General features: G+C 37.2%; 1 protein-coding gene across 2 annotated transcripts in view; it reads left to right on the top strand.

Annotated features, from left to right (window-relative positions):
• The window catches only part of LIX1 (limb and CNS expressed 1), a 59,889-nt gene that overhangs the window by 2,766 nt on the left and 36,829 nt on the right, over positions 1-20,294 (top strand). The window contains exons 2-7 of one of the 2 annotated variants that reach the window (XM_047877437.1): positions 121-223; positions 2,215-2,266; positions 3,366-3,433; positions 3,553-3,601; positions 5,017-5,146; positions 5,351-5,496. In XM_047877437.1, coding sequence (XP_047733393.1) covers positions 5,115-5,146; positions 5,351-5,496 — 178 coding nt within the window. In that variant the 5' untranslated portion in view covers positions 121-223; positions 2,215-2,266; positions 3,366-3,433; positions 3,553-3,601; positions 5,017-5,114. Of the gene's footprint in view, positions 1-120; positions 739-1,113; positions 1,521-2,214; positions 2,267-3,365; positions 3,434-3,552; positions 3,602-5,016; positions 5,147-5,350; positions 5,497-20,294 lie in introns of those variants that run through there. The other variant, XR_007156196.1, reaches the window with a different exon arrangement.

Genomic DNA, 20,294 nt, shown 5'->3' with positions numbered 1-20,294 from the left:
ATTCTCTAACTTGGTCTTTCTCTAGTTTTCAATTCGTAGAAACATAGGCCCCTTTGTATGCAGTTTTCTATTCCTCTTTCAAACAAATTTTGAAAAGAAATATTTCTTCTGTGTCAACAGGATACATGCTAAGTGCAGTACTCTGATAGTGACTGCAAAGGAAGTGAAATGGAAATTATAGTTTACAATGTGAAATGGATGGGCGCGAGGCTTTTATCTTAATGTAAGCATATCCATAAATATAGCCTGAATTGAATTAAGAGTATACTAATGATGCAATCTTTACAGGAAGTTTCATCTAAAATATATGGAGCTATGAAGTTAGTGGCTTGCTTGAACTTAGTTGATAGCCATCAACTAATCTCAGGTTTAAGTCATTTATTTACAGCCAATAAACATTCTTCCTGGGTTTGTTTTAATCTAATATTAATATTTTTTTTTGTAGTCTAGGTTTTCATTTTACTTTGCTCATTACTGTTGCAAAGTTTTAAACATTCCAAAGAAGTCATACCCCAGAAACATGACCATCTAAAGGAAAAAAAAAAAAATGTTAGCTTCAATTAGTCTATCCTTTCTTTAAAGGAGACCTCAACTCTTTGCGTTTGACGAGAGGCTCAAAGACTCAGCTGGACTTCAGACACCTTTTTTAGGATCAATCTGATCACTTTATAGCCACAACCTGTGTAAATTTTTTCTTCAACACGCAGCAAAATAAACTCCTGTACTGGATAGCAAAAGGTAGGGGGAGGGGATGGTTCCTGTGAGAAAATGCAAGGAGAGGGAGAGGAGCCCTAGTTATTACTAGATAAACTTTTATGAAAGAAAATATTGTTGTAAAATCCACTGGAAAAAGTCACTCCCAAAACAAAAAATGTTAAACTGTTTTTCTTTTTCTTTCAAAATATATATTATGCTGGAAGTCAGCCAGCCACAGTTAACAGTAATATGTTCAGTTTTCCACAGAACACATACCTAATGACCCAAGGGCTTGGCATCAATATCTCCAGTCTTGTAAATGAACATTCAAATTCTCTCACCTTACTAGTAAAACCTCCTCTGGTGATATCTTTGGCCTCTAAAGTATTTCTTAATCAATTTTTACTTCTCTTCCAGGACCAAATACCAAGACAGATCTGGGTAATTGGTTACTTAAAATAGTCAAGATGACATGGGCTCATTCAGGCCCCCAAATATATATATGTAACAGAAGGTTTGGATAAATGGATGTACTTTCATTGTTCTTTCTGGTTAAAAGTGTTGATTCTAACTGCCCTGACACAGATAAAGAGCAGTTCACTAGCAGTTTTATCTTGTGGGGAAGGATATTATTTTAAGAAAGCATTTTTTATAATATTGTATGAAAATGAAGAGATGTACATTCTTTTAATCTGTAAATGGGATATTAATCAATTTTCTACTTACCTTTTCACGTAGTTAAACAGATTAGTACTTACTGGTGATTTCCTAAATGTAGTGAAATATCAGGGTAAATATGTCTGAAATAAAGTTATTTTATGTTACCTGTGTCTTTTGAATCTGTCAGAACTTTTGTCAGAAGTTGCCTTTCCAACTGACCCTCTCATGAATACCTTGATTCAAATATCTCATTGACCTTTCCCAGTTAAGAGTTAACAAAGTTGATGTTAACCAGCTATTCATTCTTCCTACTGGTGTCTTTAGTTTTGTTTAGCTAACACTAAACAGTCGTTAGTTATTACCTCAGCAAAGTCACTTTCTTCAGGGCCTTGCCCTTCTTCACCCTCCAGATCACCCCTAGAAACGGTCCGGCACATAGGCAACCCTTGACCCTCTTGTGCCAATCCAGCTCTTAGGGCCTTCCACCCATCTCCCATTGGAATCTGGATGGATCTGCTATGTTCCCCATTGTTTTTGTAAAGGATTTACTCTCTCTGTTTATTTAACTGCATGACTTGAATTATTTTTCATTTTATTTACTTTATCTTAAATTGTAAATTTTTAAGAATCAAAGCATTAGCAAGTAAGTGAAGAAATTATTTCAGAGAAGATAATCTTCCTGAATTTCAATCAGTGTCTTCTCCCTTCTTTAGGTACTTGATCCTCTAGAGATGAGTAGCTATAAGTTGGCTCAGGCTCAGTTACTGCAGTGGAGTCTGCATGCCTACATGCCTGGAATCTCACCATCTTCACTACAGCCTCATCTACAGGCCCATTCTCCTATTTCACCTACCCCAGGCTCCTCCAGGACAGAACAGATCATGAAGTGAGGGGGCACAGGATAGTGGAGGTTCTTTCCTGTTTTTAACTAAAGATGATTCTTTCATGCATTTATTATGTGTTTTAACATTCTGGGTGTTATTTCAATTGGTGACCCCCACTTTCTTATCATTTTTGTACCTGTAATGAACTACTTAACAAATATATTACTATAATGATAGGAATAAATTTTCTTTTCGTTACCAGCAAAATGATTGTTTCCATAGACGTTTTTGCTGCATTGTGCATGAAACGGTACAAAATATACCACCTTGATTTCTCATCTTCTCAAAGAGTTCTGTACTCCCTGGGAGCTTAGTAAGTGTGCTATTGCACTGAGTCTTTCCCTTTTACCATTGGGTGATAAGTTTTGATCACTAAATATATCAGTTGGATGGCATTTCTCACACATCTGAGTAGCATTCTAACAGGATTTGTAAAAACATCATTTTGGTTTTCACTGTAGTCCTCTACCCTTGTTTTAATACCTAAGTTTTGCTTTTGGCATATGCCTACAGTTGGCTGAGGTTGACAGTGAAATCTAACATGTGAACTGTAGAATCTGTACTAAATAGACAGGGGTATCTTAGGTTTTTCCCACCTCCCTCATATACTTTCTACATTAAAGACATAAAAGGGTGAGAAACCCCTGAGTTGTTAGTTTAAACTGTCTTACAGTAACACTCTAGAGTGAGAAGTCTTTATGGATGGGCAAGGAATAAATGCTTAGCAGAGGATTTGGAAAACTTCTGTTGAAGCATTGGGCCTGATCAGAAAGAAGAAACTATACTATCCAACTAGAATTCTTTTTTAATTTTTTAAAATATAACTCAGTAAATATCATGATATTTTTACAAAGTTATCTTTGCAAAGCCGTTTTGGAGTTCTCTAAGCAGACACTCAGTTTGTCTTTAGAAAAATCTTGCGGAAGTTGAAAGTTAATTTTCTTAACAAATTCTTACCTTTCATTTTAGTTAGCGTTAGTAATGAGTATCTTTGGGCTGTTTTGTTTTGTTTTATTTTGTTTGTTTTTGGATTTTTATTGTGTGTGCATGTGTGTGTGTGTGTGTGTGTGTGATGAGTATCTTTGAACTCACCATATTAATTTGTGTTTCTCATATTGTTGAAAGGATATGAAGTTTACTATGGGATTAGAAGTGATCTGTTTGAAGACCAGTCCAGCTTTTAGGAAATAAGTGTAAGAGTTTTCAGAAAGCTATAGTGTGTGAAAATATTTGTGGTCATTTGTAATATAGCTACAGAATCATAAATGTTAGATCTGAAGAAAGCATTCAGCTCAATCCCCTAATTTTCTAGATGAGGACTGTGAGCCCAGAGAAGACATGACTTCTTCAAAGTTATACAGGTAACAAATATCAAATCCTAGATTTTACTAATACAAAATTCAGTATTCTTTCCATCACAATACACAACCAAAATATTTTTATGTACTACTAAAGATAAGCCCATAAAAAGTCTATTTATTGACCAAAATCTCGGCATCGACCAATTTTACATTATCAGACTCTCTCCTTTGAGAATTCCTGGCTCTCTAATGGGAACCTTATATGTTTTGGTTTCCAATTCAGTATCACACTGAAAGTACTTTCATTCATTTATACTCTGTGTCCAATCAATGTATTTTTTTTTATCTACAAACCATCTAGCTTCTCTTTTAAATTATAAGCTCATGAATGGCAAAGATGCTGATGATTTCCTATTTGATGCAGCCCATGTAAAGTAAAGTACACTTTGGAACCCTAAATAAGTGTCTTAACATGTAGTGCTACTTCTTTCACATCCTTTTTTATAATAATATCTTTGCACAGTGGGGCAGCCCCATGTTTCTGTCATATGTGACATATATTCCCTGTGGACATTTACTAAGTAATAGTCATTATGATAAGACTTATTATGACAGCACCATTTCCTCTGTTTCCTTTTATTAAGCCCACCCGTATTCTACCATCTAGCTGAAGAAGCCTATTGCATGGAAAACATTTTACTTTTATTTTGTCGTTAAAGGACTGTTTTCAGTTAATCATGCAACACAACATAGTTATGGAATCTGGAAATGGGAGAGCAATCTCTTGTGCCAACTCCGAAAAAGTATTTTAAATAAAAGTAAAGTAGTCCTTAACAAGTCTTCAATAAACTATCATAGGTTATAGCCATTAAAATCAGTTCTTTTATATGTGGTATGAATCCTAATTATTGCAATGGAATCTCATGACATGTTTATGTCTCCTGTGGAAAGACTATTTAACCTTGTCATGAGTGGTATGGGAAATAGAGAAAGAATCTGTTAAGGTATGTTAATAACTACCTATATTCTATTGAAAAAATATATATATTTTTGCTTCTTCTGAAATTTTAATAGAAAGAATTAGCACGAAATAAAAGGAAGTGAATAATATCAGAATTCATTAAACTCAATCTTGGGAATGATTTTCCTTGAAGAGTCAAAACAAAAACAAACATTCCTAGGCAAGCCAAAAGACAGTACCAAGGTTTTATTTGCCACTACCCATCATAAGTGACAATAACATGGGTGATGGGGAAAAAAAAAAGAAAAACAACTTTTAAACTTGGCTCCCAGAGAGATGCCCCTGAATTCAAATACCATAATCTGGTCCCGGGCTATATCCGTACTCTTTATAGCACTTCTTTACCAAAGAAGAATTTAGATTATACTAATTCTGAACTGAAAGTCCTGAGCTGGAAATTTCTTTGTTACTAAGGTAATTTCTTTGACAAATAACCTTCTTGATTTTATACCAGGGGACAGCACATTTGAAGATGGAGGACCAAAAAAATACCCAAGTCAGAAAGCTGCACACCATTCAGGCAGAATCTGGTTGGAGAGGAAAGCTGGTCTCATGATTAGAGAGCTTCCCCAGCTAGCCTGTAGGTGGGTGTGTTTAACAGAAGGAAGCAATGGGAACCCGCCTGTCAGCCAGCCTTTAGAGCTAATTAGCTCAGCATACAACAAAGATAAGTGAGCCTGGGAGGAGGGCCCCCTGAGGGGTCTTTAGATTCTGGGAAATGTCTGATTGGCAGATGTTAAAAGGGATTCTTTGGTAATCCTGTGCATCAATGAGCTGCACAAATTCAGTCCAGGACTGCAAGAATTCAGGCATGAGGACACTGTGCAGCAGGCTCACACAGGCAGACCCAAGATGGACAGAACCTTGGAATCCCTGAGACACATCATTGCCCAAGTCTTGCCTCACAGAGACCCGGCTCTAGTCTTCAAAGACTGTAAGTACTGAAGGGGAAAAAGTTTTCTGAAAATAGTCCTAAACGTCTAGTCACATCCTATTTAAGTATGATTTCTCCTAAATCTCTGTAGTCGTGTGCTGTGGTCTAAGTGATATTTAACTTGTTCCTGACTTCAGTCAGGAGAATGATTTCATTTCACCTACGGGTATTAGTTGCTGGGTTATTTTGTCAGTGATACATCTTGCTAACTGTTTGGAAGTCTTTCCTAAAATATAAGCCTTGCCTAAGACTTAATGAACTCTTCCAGATGCTTTTTTAAATAAAACATGGCTGATTGCTAATGATATTAAAACTAAAAATAACTTAGAAATGATAAATACTCTATATTTGTTAACCTGTTTCACCCTCCATAACATGTTAACTGTGTTAAGTCAAATATTGTGTTTGTCTGAAAATTTTTATTGCAAACAAACAACAATAAATCACCAGTGAGCTCTTAAATTTTGGTAACAAATTATAACACTTTAGTTAAAAGGCCAATAAAATTAGCCTTCCCATATCTGCAATGTCCCTATCCCCCCAAAATCTAAACAGCTATGGCAAAGTTATTTCAAAATCTTTTTTAATGATTATGAAAAATAATTCAATCAAGCTTCCCAATTCTAGCAATACTATTATACCATTTGTCATGTAACTTAGTTTCTGGAACCAATTTGATTTTCTGCTGCTGCAAAACAGACTATCTTCATGTTGTATCTTATCTACAGTGAGTTTCATATTACAAAGGGCTTCTGAAATAGAATTTTGCTATGGAACTGCCCAAAAGGTAAAATGCATATGGAATTTTTTTTTCTTCAATAAGTTACAGCTTTCTTTGTGAATCTTGTTATGTTTGTCTCCATCAAAACATCAATGCTTTGGATTTTTGCTCTCTGATTGCTGAATAATGTTAGTTTCCAGATGTCCTTTTAGTTTATATTTCTCATATGTGTGATGAAGAAAAAGAAATGTTGGGCCATTTTATCCTATAAAATTTTCTTCTTAGAAATAAAATTGTAACCAGTATGCCCTTTAATGCATAGTGGAAGCCCTTTATTTCCTTCCTCTCTTCCTTCCTACCTTTCTTCCTTCTGTCTTTTTTTTTTAATATTTTCTTCAAGCATATGTCAATAGCTATGCTAGACTAATGAAAATCACTCCCTCCCCCAGTCTAGCCTGGAGTCTATTCAGGTTTGGTGTGTTTCTTTAAGTGAAAAGGGAAGGAAAGAATGTCTTTCTCTTACAATAGCACTGAATTCACTAGTGAAGGGTAAAAGGGCTCTTGACCTGCTCAAAGCTTTGGATAAATTGTATAGAGCCAGGGGTCTTATACTGTGGATTTGGAGAATGGAAGCAGAAAAAAAAAAAAAAAAAAAAAAGAAAGAAAAGAAAAGAAAGAAAGAAAGGAAGGAAGAAAAAGAAAAAGAAATAGAGGAGCAATTTTTCACCAAATTTCTTGTCAATTCAAGAAGTTTACTCTGAAATTATATGGTCTACTTTTTAAGTTGAACTAAATCCCAGGAATTGTTTACAGTTTAGCCAAGAGAATAAAATAGAAAAAGGGTTAAAATAAAATATGCATTATGTTCTGTCATCCAGACCTTTGCAGGAACTCTTTTCTATGGAAAAATAAAGAAGTGTCCAATTTTATATATTTCATTCTTTAACATAGAACCCAAATTTGATCAGATAGCATTGCCTGTTTACCCTGGAATAAGCTGTACTCTGCAACTGCTTGCATGGCTTAATAGGTGTGAGTATTAAACTGCTGATCCTCTCCCTTCAGGTGTTTCTAATCTGAAAAATGACTAAATGAAAGTAAGCCAAATGGCAAATTTCTATGCCAGTGGTTTTTTATAACATTGAAACATCCAACCACTTACCATCCTCATGGAATAAATGGGAACAGGCTTACACACTTTCTGGAGCAGGACATCAAAAGTCTGCCTGGGGGTTATGCCATGCCTTGGCAACCTATCACGCACATGCCAGAGTTTAGCACGTGGACTCATTTTCTTTGGCACACCCAAAAACTGCTGCCACCACACTCATCTTTTACACAGCTTGTAAAAAGCTGCCATCAGCCTTGAACAGCAGGTTCTGAGCAGCCTCTTCTCCTGCTAGTCACTCCTGGCCCCCTTTCCCCCAACCCAGTCCAGTCTCTTCCTGCCATAAGGAAAGGGCTAAGCACTTGAGCACATCACTGCCAAATCCTTAAGAAAAATTGCTACCTTGCTTTCCTGCAAGATGAAAAGCCAATCCAAGAATTTTTAAAACCCAGAACAGTTGAACAAAGGAGCATTAAAACACACACACACACACACACACACACCCCACATACTCTAAAAATGTTTTTCTTGATTTCTATAAATGTAAAGAAAGTTTTTTTTTCTCTTCATTCTTCAGAAACACATAATACAAGGAATGTAAATGATCATTCAATTAATTTTATGCCTTCAGTGGCTTTTGGTTTGTTTAAAAACAAGCAATTGTAAATTGAATTTTCTCTTCAAGTTGGTCAGGAAAAGCACCCAGAGAATTTTCTGGTCTGAGATGGATACACATGGGGATAGTTATATTCATTTAAAGAAGTATTATTTGGCTGCTTTTCTTAGCATCCCAAGTGGCATTTTGCAATGAACTAAATCTCTCATTTGTTTTAGACAAGGTGTTCATCCAGCAATAGTTGCAATTTTTTTTTAATTTTCTTTCCTAGAAAGAAATGAATTCCATAACAATTTTTTTTTCTGTTTCCCCCTATTTCACGTTTCAAATAAAAAACAATGCAAAGACATTTAAATAAGGTCAGCTCTCAATTTGAAATTTGCTCATCTAAGCTGACACTGGACTGTTCTCCACTACCTAAATGTCTCACATTTGTAACAAGTAGCACTAGGAATCTCTACACCACCATACAGAATCTCTTTGCTGAGAAATTAAGGCACATATCCATGTTGCCTTCCATTCTTGGCTTTGTGTAACATTCAGTTTCTTTTCATTTGTCATATGTCACAACCAAAGATGAGCTATCCTAAGAGCAGCCCTTGTCAGCTCTTTTGAGAGTGTGTGCAAGCTTACTATTTATTTACCACTGTTTGACAGTTCCTCATGTGCTTTCTCAAAGGAAATCCACATGATTTCAAGATGGCTGAACATTCAGATTCTTCTGAGTGTTAACTTTTCACATGACAATAGCATAATATGTTTATCTGCCATCTTTGGGCTCTCTCTTTATCCATGCATAGTAATGCTAGGGTATCAAGTTCTCATCATGTGATGACAGGCACTATGCTAGGAACGTTTATTCACAACAAACCAGTAATGTAGGTACTATTGAATTATAGATGAGGGAACTGAGTCTCATGAAGTTAAGGTGACTTGCCCAAGGTCATACTGTTAAATGAGTGATACAGCCAGAATGCAAGTACTGTATTCCAATTCCTCACCTTTAGCCACTACAAAACTACAAGACAACTATTGGCTCCCAGAGGTGTTATATAACCATGTCATTTGTGCTGTTATAGGAAAATGGGGGAGGGGACAAGGGAGGAGGATTGAAATGACCTCTTTTGGAAGTATGGAGGGAACCCACTAAATAGGTACATCTGAACAGGAATATGACAGGAGGGTCAGAGGGGAAGGGCATGTTTGATGAGAAAGAACAGCTTGTCCATAGAAGCTAAGGCAATACAAGAACAAGGCATTAGGGGAGGTGGAGACAAGATGGTAAAGGCAGGTGGAATGATGCAGAAGTGCAGGCAACAGGGAGTCTTCAGAGTTACCAGTGATCCTAGATTATTTATGCAACTTTATGGTTTTATGTTGCATTGGGAAAAATATTATATTGACATCTTTTGGAGGCACACTTCCTCATGCTAAGTTAGGGAGAATTTAACTTTTTCAATGGCGAAAATCCTTTTGCCTGTTCAGGCAAGATGCAAGATGTGTGAATATAAACATGCCTGTAGTGAGAAATCACTTTGACTTAACTGAAAGCCCAAATCAAGTCAAACTTTATTAAAATAGATTGTTAAAAAAACTATCTTAGTTATCATTTAAGCCATGAGAATGTGTTAGTTTCCAGCATTGACTGATAAAGCGATGTTAGATTTCATTAATATGTTTTACGCCCAAATTTCATCGTGAAAAAATGAGATGTTTCCTTCCTAATCATTGCACAATTAGAAAATGTCTCACGTATTTGAGGTGCATTAACTTCCATTTGGGAAACGTTTTCCGGCATGAAAGGTTTTATTTATATCAAATAGGTGAATACTTCAAAAGGTTCATTTTTACCCTTTGAAAAAAATTGGACCAGACTATAAAGTTATTAAAACCATGTTAGTAATCATGGTTCTGGCTGTATGCAACCCAAGAGAGCAAAAATTCTCAAGAGTAAAGTATTTTCTCTATCCCATGCTTTTTAGTGGAGTTATCTGAAATCTATAAATTTGATGATACATTTATGGGTTTTGCATTTCACAGAAAGAAATGGAGTAGGATGTAAGGGATGAAGGTACTTATGCAGTAAAATCTCTACACATATTGCACTGCATTCCACCACAAAGTGTGCCTAAAAGAATATGGTTAAAAAAAAATCTCACTGCTCACTAGCTTATTTCGGATTAATGATTGAATCTTAATTACAATAATTTTAGCATCTAAACTGTGAAGCCTGTTGAAGCCTATTGAAATGCTAATTTTACTTTATTACAGGATACAACTAGAAACAATTATATAATTATACTAAGAAACAAATGCAGATTTTGGTTCAGCTATCAGTGGCATAAACACTGTTTCCTAACCCTTTTTTCAGTATATATACATTTGGTAGAATTTAAATACTAAAAGTATCGGCCCCAGAGGAAAACTTTTCAAAATGGGGGAAAAAAAAGTGGCTTCTTGATCACTTAATGGCCATCTGTCTTAATACATTTATTTCTTAATACATAAGTAAGATTTAACAAATCAAAACAAAATATGATCTATATCCATCCTGTGATCAAATCTAGAACTTCTTCATGGTCTGCTGTCTCATCTCAACATAGGTTTTTTTTTTTTTGTAGCAGTTAAGATTTGTTAGCCTGATCTCAACTTTAACAACTTCTGAAACTCATGTGTTAAGTTACAGCCCATAATAGGATACAGCTGCACAAGGGTGAGTTTCTAAGTCATGATTTTTCTGTTTAAATGATACGGTTTTACTGATTATGTGCTACAGATTGATTTAAGAAATGTAAGACAACTTTAGAAGCCTTTCATAAAAGAATCTTCTGTATTTAATACATTTCATATTGAAGTTTTAACCCCAAAGGCTCTTACTTCTTTGCCTCCATGTTCAAATGCTCATATAAGTTTAGTCTGTCAAGGTAGTTAATCTTATTTTAAATTAGAAAGAAATAAAAAGATTTTAATTGAAAGTTTAATATTGACAATTGTCAATAATATTGACAAAATATTACACTCCCTGTAGTTTTATATATTCTTTCTCTTGTGTCCATGGAATGCTATTTGAATTATGGTTTGGCTTTTTTTTTTTTCCTGCTGCGATGATAATCAGTTGATCCCTATTTTGATCTCATCCCATCAGGCAGCTGTGGGAACCTGTCATTTAGTCACCACTCCTTTGACCCTTATGGCCTATATTATATAGTTTACATTTCTCTTGTGCAATATGAGTTGTAACTTTGCTAGCATGTTTTTGTCCACACCTAGGTTGGATGTCCCAGGAGGGCAAAGCCATACCTTGCACTTCCATGTGCTCTCCCACAGGGTCAGGCACCTAGCAGGTGCACAAAAGACATTTTTGGTTGCTGATTGATTTGCTTTCTTCCTCACAAAAAGAGGAGAATATTTTTCCTATTGTCAGGTGTTCTCCTTTATTATAAAATAAACTGTACCTGAACCTTCTAAAACATCATACAGTGATACCTGAAACACAGCCTAATTGCATGCATGGTTAAACTGACAACCATATGAAATAGGATGGAGGAAAAAAGGACTCTGGAAATAAACACCCTCTTCAAACAACTTCCCCAGAGCACTGCCTGGGGTTGGTCATGGTAGAGCACCTCCAATCATTCCATATTCCACATTGGCACAATAACTTAGATTACCAATCCTTATATTCATCCTCAGGGTCTAACCTCAGCCCTGGGTCACCAAAGGCCTTGCACCATGCTCTTTAGGGCCAAACTCTGTCTATGCCTCATACTTTACATAACCCTAGTTAGACAGCTATTGCAGAGTCGTGAAAGGCTTTTTTTTTTTTTTAATGTTTATTTACTTTTGACAGAGAGGAGTGGAGAGGGGCAAGAGAAAGGGAGACACAGAATCGGAAGCAGGCTCCAGGCTCTGAGCGGTCAGCACAGAGTCCGATGGAGAGCTTGAACTAAGAGCCGTAAGATCATGACCAGAGCCAAATAACCAGCTGAGCCACCCAGGAGCCCCGTGAAAGCATTCTTATAATGACTACACCTAGGAAAAGTACATTATACACCTAAAGCCACATCTGCACAGATTGAGCATTTTAACTAAACAGAATTGGTCAGCAAAGCAACCAGTGTTTTTTTTAATCTTTCATTAGTTATCTAAAATTAATAGTCCTACAAAGTCTCTTAAATACAGTGTAATGTCAGTGCCTAATGGAACATGAGAAAGATATATACTTCCTGATTGATTAAATAGATTACATCAGGTTTTTATTCTATGTAGCTTTGTGATTGGATGACATCATCTGACCATGATGCACATATAAACCACACATGGGAACTCAGGCATGCTGCTGATGCTGTTTAATTCTGGTATACTTCATGATCTTTTATTTTATTTTAATTTGTCTTTGTGATTCCCTTTTGCTCCTTCATAGTCTTTCCCCTTTGCCTTCTTTAAAAAAATGACTCAGTACTTCCAAAGATATAAAAAATAAATGTCATTTACTTTAAAATTTTTTAATGTTTATTTATTTTTGTTTAATTATTTTTGAGAAAGAGAGACAGAGTGTGAGCAGAGAGACAGAGGGAAACACAGAATCTGAAGCAGGCTCCAGGCTCCAAACTGTCACCACAGAGCCCAATGTGGGGCTTGAAGTCACAAACTATGAGATCATGACCTGAGCCGAAGTCAGATGCTTAACCAACTGAGCCACCTAGGTGCCCCCAAAATAAATGCTATTTAAATGTCTCCCCAAATGACATACAGTTCAGTAATTTTAAATTCTGAAGGTCAAAATTAAGCCAAAAAGAATGAGATACTTTTTTTGTACATTTTGGACAATCTCCCAAGAGGTTAACTTTGTAAAACAACCCAAAGGATCATTTCAAGAAAAATGTTCAGGGAAGAGCATGGGGACCACAGCAGAAGAAAAGAAAAAGCCAACAAAAGGAGAAACACAACCGGCTTTCCAGCTGCTGAAGGAGCTAGGCACTGATTCAAGTGCATTCCTAAAGGAAAGTTCCTCTCCTGGGAACAAAGTAATACTCCAAGTTGTCTCAGTCCTGCTGTGTAGCTGTGACTACCTTTGAAAGAGTGTCTACACATAAGAAAAAGGGGCCCAGGATTCCTACACGTTGTACCCAACCTGACACACAAGCTGTGCCAGCAAGATTCCACTGGCCAGATCAAAACCTGGCAGAACCTGAGGATGGTTATAAATAATGAGACAACTAGGTCTGTTGGTCAGTGTCCTGCAGTTTACCAAGCCAAATGCAAGACCCAAAGGTATCCCATTTTACTACCCATTTGGCATGAATCATAAATTGGCATCACACCTTGAGCTTGCCCCTTAGATTATTTGGGGGATCTTTTTCTATTTGTCCTCAAAAAAACTAAGAAATCACATTTGGCAAGAGCAAGCTGTACATGATTGAACTACTAGAATAGAGAATACTAATTAACTTTATTTTAAAATATCACCTGCTAAGGCTAATTTAATTAAAGATTATATTAAAATATTGCATAACATAAATCCATCTGTTTAGAGGCAGAGAATCAATTTAAAAATATGTTAATCATCTTGAAAGCCTGTTAATGATTTATCCTTAAATGGTAGCCTTTCCAATTTGTCTTAAACTGTTTTTGGCAAGTGATATTTTACCCAGCTAGAATTTTTTCTCTGTAAGGCAGAAAAGAAATTGGTTCTTTTTTTCTGGTAGATTTATAACATACTTTTAAGATCTCTTTTTGCTAGAAAATGAATCTTTTCCACTTAGGACTTATCTCATATTAGGTAGTTGAACTGGGCAACAAACTATAATGTTTCTATTTTCCTGAAGCATAAACAGTCATTAAGCATTAATTTTAAGTGAAAGTTAGCCCCTGTCATGTTTGCTAAAAGCAGTTGTATTGCCTTTAGCATCCATTATAAAGTGAATAATATGGACAAACATCTCTGTTTCCAGATTTTGAGATGTAGCATTTCATCCACTTATTTTCTGGCTATTATGAAGCTTTGTCTTTACCAGCAAATAGTATCAAAAGAGGCCTCCCTTTACCATTTCTGAACTTTTTGCATATTTTGGAAATAAATAGCACAATGTGTACAATTAGAGAATTTTCAGACTTGCAGACTTTTTTTTAGAATGTTTAATGATATGGTTTCCAACCCAGGAACAATCAGTTTCAAAGATGCCACATGCAAGCATATAATCATGCCTTTTTCTTTCTTCCATCACCTTCTCTAACCACAAATAATAGCTAATGCTCTAGTGCTTACTATGTGTGAGGCTCTATTCTGACATTTCCCACTTAAGCCTAACAGAAACTGTGTAGTAAGTACTGCATGTTACAGTTAGAACTGGAGTAGTTAAGTAGGTACCTTTGACTGGTAAAGACAGGATTCAAACCCAGGCATTCTGACTCCAGGTTCCATGATTTTAACTACTGAGTAAACTGCCTGCCAGTTGATAAAAGGTGGAGAGAGAAGACACAGTATACATTTTTTTTTGTGTTTGAACCAGTGTCTGTATTTGAGGATTCTTCTATAACATGCTCTATAATCCTTGGGCCTTTACATTCTATACATCTCAAAATGCCCATATGAAAACATAGATCATTTCTCCCTATTGGCATCTGCATCGCACGCATCCAATCCGTGAAAATGATAAGCTCCAAATTTGTAGGATAAAAGCCCTCTGAGTGTCTGGTTATTGATGATCTTATCTGAAGAGGATTTGTGCTTCTTCCAGGCTGCAGAATGAGCCCTCTCTCGCCTGCCTCATCTCCTACCGACTTCTCATAGATTTTTATGCCCGAACTCCTCCCAGAAACCCTCTCTTTGGTTCACTCAGATGTACAAGAACAGCCATACATTCTCTCCAAGTGTCTGTGCTTGTGTCTTCATGGATGGAGTCACCACAAGCAGCACAGCACCTTAGGCAAAGACAAAGGGCAAGGGACTCTGTGCTCCTGCCTTTCTCACCCACTCGGGTAAAGCTGGGGCACTAGGACAGTGGGGTTGATTTCCAGTTATTAAAGGAAGCTAAGTCCTCTTACCGTGTCTCCTATCAAATCATACCCCTTTCCTAATGGCACCCTTTCCTATGCCCTCTTAAACAATTCCTTGGCTGACACATTATTTTTCATACTCTGTTTGTCAAGCCATCCTTACTCCTTGGAGAGCACAGCTTCTTTCTCATCATGGTCTATATCTCATTCTTCTGAAGTGGCTCAGCTTAGGCCTTCCTCCAGGGCAGACTTTTCCTGAACTTTTCAGTCCACATTCATTTGCTTTCCCCCTGTGTGGATTGAATTCTTGTGCCATAAATTTTTAGGTTTTAAATATTACTTTAAAAACATCTCTGTTCTACAATGTAGCACTCTTAATATTTTCTTCACCAATTATATTATCATATATTATTTCTGCAATCAAACTGTAAATTGTTATGGGAAGAAGCCTGTTATGAACTTCTTTTTTAAATCCATATCATCAAGGTCATGGTCATCAGATAAACTATGCCAGTCAGTACACATTGCTGGTTAATTATGTTCCACTAATGCCAGAAGCTACTTTCAAATCCTTTTCAACACATTGCTCTAGGCAAGTCAGCGTAAGTGTGTTTGAGTTGGCACTCCAAGACAAAATTACTTACCATCTCTATTCAGGTGCTTCCTAAACTCTACTTTTTAAGAAAGTGAAGACCTTGTTACAAAGTGAGTAACAATCATGTGTCTACTCTGACCAGGCTTCATCTTTCTGCCCCTACTCCACCATCTCCAGCTGAGGCATGGCTGCCACCACCATATCCATGCTGTGTGAGCACCGCAGTGGTTCATACATGAAACCTCCTATTCTAGAAGGAAGTCTTGACCTCTCTAGGAATTTTAGTGACTTCACTTACCTTCTACACACTCATTCAGTTGCACTCAAATAGTTCAGAAAGGTAGAGTTTTCTTATATCCCAAGTGAATTCCAATATTGCTTCCAGATGAATAGCCCTGTGGTGTATACCAAGAAGGCTACAGAAAAGAATGAACCAGAGTCCCTGCCCTCCAGAATCTCACAGTCTGCTGTGAGTTAAATAACAGAAAACTGTATTCTGTAAGATGAATGCATTTCATTCCTCTAGCCAGAAAGAAGTCCAGCCAAGTCTGACTTTATCAGTTTAGCCTGGAACACCACATCCATTTCATTAGCATGGTTTAGAGGAGATTAAGTGCTAAGACACAAGGCCACTAATGGAATGAGAGCTCAGGAAAGGAGATCCATATGGGCTGGAACCCATGAGTAAGGCATGATAGAATAGGTGGTATTTCCTCTGAAGTATGGGAGTAAGTTGGATGGATAGAGGGGAGGAGCAGAAACAACACTCCTGGGAGAACTTGAACCAAAGGACAGGTAAAAAATAAGAACTATATGTTCAGGAACAAGTAAAGACACTGCTTTGCTGAAACTGATTGGGGGTTTCTATAGAAAAGATCAAAGGTTGGATGGTAAAGGTATTCCACATTGTTGGATGTCTTCACTGGTCATCTGCCTTCTGTGAAATCCTTAATGCTCATCTTTTTATAATCAAAAAGAAAGCTTGAGGAAGGGAAAAATGAAATCCTCATTTATGAAAGATTTTTTTGGAGATAGAATTACCACTCTGAAAACTCTTTCATATTCAAATTTCAAAACACAATGACAAAGAAAGTAGCCATACTAATAATGCCTATAAATTACAATGCAAATTGTCTTGTTGATACACAAAATAATCAAAACTTCCGAAGTGGTTTATGTTAGTTCAGGCTATTGCAACAAAATACCATAGACTGGTTGGCTTAAACAACAGAAATTTATTTTCTCATAGTTCTGAAGGCTGGGATGTCCAAGATCAAGTTTTTAGCATATTTGCTTCCTGGTGATAGACCTCTTCCTGGCTTGCAGATGGCTGCCTTCTTGCTGTATATTCACATCGCCAAAATAGGAAGCTCTGACGTCTCTTTCTGTTTTATAAGGGCACTAACACCATCATGGGGGCCCCAACCCAATGACCTAATTTAAACCTAATTACCTCCCCAAAGCCCCATCTTCTAATACTATCATCCTGGGGGTTAGGTCTTTAACATATGGATTTGGTGATTGGGGGAAGGAAGGATAGGTAGGAGGCACAAATATTTAGTCCATATCAGGGTCAATCATTTGTGTCTGAGAAAGCAATTTGGGGAAATGCAAAGGATTAAGAAGTTTGATGTGCACAGTGAATTCAGAGGTTTAATTCCTTTCTTTACTCTCAGATGTTATAAACTGATAGAAGTCACAAAAAAGAACTAAATTTCATGCTATTATTCTTAGGCCCTCCCCAACATTTCTCTCTCCTTCTACTCCTCTCACACCCTTAGTCTCAGCCATTTGATATTCTATTTCTTTGTAGTAATTTTACCAGTTTAACATCAGTTACCTTGAAAAACATAAAACTACTGATGACCTGTGGGTATTATACCGTGAACTAGGAGGGCTGCTTAGTTTGTCTTGACTCCAGCATTAGGCAAATTGTTAACCATCTACCTTATCCCAGTCTAGCTGAGGATGCACTACCTCTCTCATATTGTGTCCAGATTCACTGTGGATGACCAATTTATCTTGTCCTGGCTATAGATAAAGACCTTTTTCTTTACTGTCCATTAAAACAAAGTAGAAAGTTAAAAAAAAACAAAACAAACTTTACTAAACTTTGAGAGGAATAATGCATAACCAAAAATGATATGTTCCAAACTATAGCTTCTTGACATTAAGATGGAGGGCATAATCAGGCAGAGAATTGACCTTGGCTTTTGCTCATGGCCCTCTGCCCAGGAAGCCTGTCCAAGCTCCTCATCAGTCTTTTTTCATTTCCTCTTCTTCCTCTTGTTTCTCTGTTAGTCATCCTTACTTGAAAGAAGGGACTAGAATGGGAGGCCCAGTCACTGCCCTCTCTGAGGTATACAATCAGTAGGTATTTACACCATTGCTTTAAACCAGAGCAAAGTGTTGGTTGAAGATTGGTCATCAGGATACCTGTTCACATCCTGGCTGCTCATTCATTATGACAGTTCCAAGCTGGGAACATGTCATATAACCTGAATGAAAAAATACAAATATTGGCCTTTGCTTTATTTGACTTTGTCAAGAACGTGTCAAAAAAAAAAAAAATACCCCCTGGGAAAACATAGGTGAGGTAATTCTTGTGGAGAGCCTCACATTGCCAACAGCCTCACAAATGCAGCACATCTTTTATGCTTTGATGATATTCAAATACTCAACTAATATTAATTATGCTCATACTATGTTCCAGACTCAGTGGAAAGAAAAAATGATGTAATTCTTCCTCTAAAGAGCACTGTCTTCAGTAGAGGTAGGCACACATGAAAACAACCTAAACTCTGCCATAATTAGAGAGTGTCTCAGAATGAACAAAGAGCATAGATTATAAACTCAGACAGTACTAGGTTAAAAATCCCAAGTCTAAGACTTAGTAGCTGTTCGATTGTACCTTGAGCATCTTTAATGTCTAATCTATACGTTGTAGATGATAATACCCAGTTGTAGGGGATGTTATAAAGATTAAAAGAGACACAGTACCTGGGTAGCTCAGTCGGTTAAGCGTCTGACTTTGGCTCAGGTCATGATCTCACAGTCCGCGAGTTTGGGCCCCACGTCAAGCTCTGTGCTGACAGCTCAGAGCCTGGAGCCTGCTTCGGATTCTGTGTCTCTGTCTCTCTCTGCCCCTCCCCTGCTCATGCTCTGTCTCTCTCTGTCTCAAAAATAAATAAAAACATTAAAAAAAATAAAGAGTAAATGAGAAAATGCATAGTGCCTGGCTTATAATAGGTACACATGGATATCAGAATAGCAACTTCTTCCTATAACAGGACTTCTCAAACTTTAATGTGCATCAGATTGCCTGAGAATCTTGTTAAAAATGCAGATTCTGGGGGCACCTGTGTGGCTCAGTAGGTTAAGCGTCCGACTTCAGCTCAGGTTGTGATCTCGTGGTCCGTGAGTTCAAGCCCCGCGACAGGCTCTGTGCTGACAGCTCAGAGCCTGGAGCCTGTTTCAGATTCTGTGTTTCCCTCCCTCTGACCCTCCCCCGTTCATGCTCTGTCTCTCTCTGTCTCAAAAATAAATAAAGGTTAAACAAAATTTTTTTTTTAAATGCAGATTCTGGTTCGCTAGGCTTGGGGTCGGGCCTATGATCCTGCATTTCTAACCAGTCCCCAAGTGATATCCATGCTGCTTTTCAGAGAATTGAAGTTTTTGAAACAAGGATTTTGTGATTATTTTGGCTTTGTTTTTATTTTTAAGTAGTTGATGCTGAAAGTGAATCTTAAAAGATAACTAGACCATGCAAGAAGTCAACAGCCACTGGGGAAAAGGGCATTCTAAGAAGAGGAATGGAAGTAAGAGGCTTGCCATTAACATAAAATTCAAGGAAGTGTAAGGGGCCTGGAAGGTGTCTTGAGGAGAGAGGAGGGAGGTGGCTTGTATGGAACAAGAGAGTATCAAGACATGGAGTCTTCTATGCCTTGCCAAGGAGTTATTTATCTTATAGGTAATGAGGGACTCAGAGAGGGATTTTAAGAAGATGTGAATGAGAGGTGCCTGGGTGGCTCAGTTGGTTAAGCATCCAACTTCGGCCCAGGTCATAATCTTGTGGTTTGTGAGTTCAAGCCCCGAGTTAGACTCTGTGCTGACAGCTCAGAGCCTGAAGCCTGCTTCAGATTCTATGTCTCCCTGTCTCTCTGCCCTTCCCAGCTCACACTCTGTCTCTCTCTCTCTCTCTCAAATAAAAAATAAATAAACGTTAAAAATTTAAAAAAAATGTTAATGATTTCATGAACTGTGAGATTTAGAAGATTACCCTGGAAACAATTGGAGGATGGGTTGGATAGGAGAATAATGGAAGTCAGGAGGATATTATGGTATACTGGATGAGATATGAACCAATGCAGCAATGGCAGTACAGATTGAGAGGAAGTGGAGATTATGCAAGACATTAGGATATGGGATTGGTAAAACTTGGGCATTTATTAGAATGGAAAGAGGACATGAAATTTAAGGTTCCTGCCAGGTTTTTGATTTAGGTGACTGAGTAGGTCATAATATTACTTTCTAAATACTTCAGGAGGAAGAGAAGATTTTTTGGGAAAGAAAATTAGTTGAGTTTGGAAAATGTTGAATTTGTGTGACATCTAATAAGCAAGTATCTATTAACAAAGTTGGAGCTATAGGAGAATGGTGTGGGAACCGTTGGCTTATATTATGGTAGATGCAGTCATGGAGCTAGGTTCTGTCATTTAAGGAAAATGGTAGAAAGCAAGAAAAGACAAGATTTTTATTC

Source organism: Prionailurus viverrinus, chromosome A1, assembly GCF_022837055.1.
Source record: "Prionailurus viverrinus isolate Anna chromosome A1, UM_Priviv_1.0, whole genome shotgun sequence".
NCBI classification, from domain to species: Eukaryota; Metazoa; Chordata; class Mammalia; order Carnivora; family Felidae; genus Prionailurus; species Prionailurus viverrinus.
The sequence above is the reverse complement of the archived record's forward strand: the minus strand, read 5'-3'. Positions and strand labels throughout refer to the sequence as shown.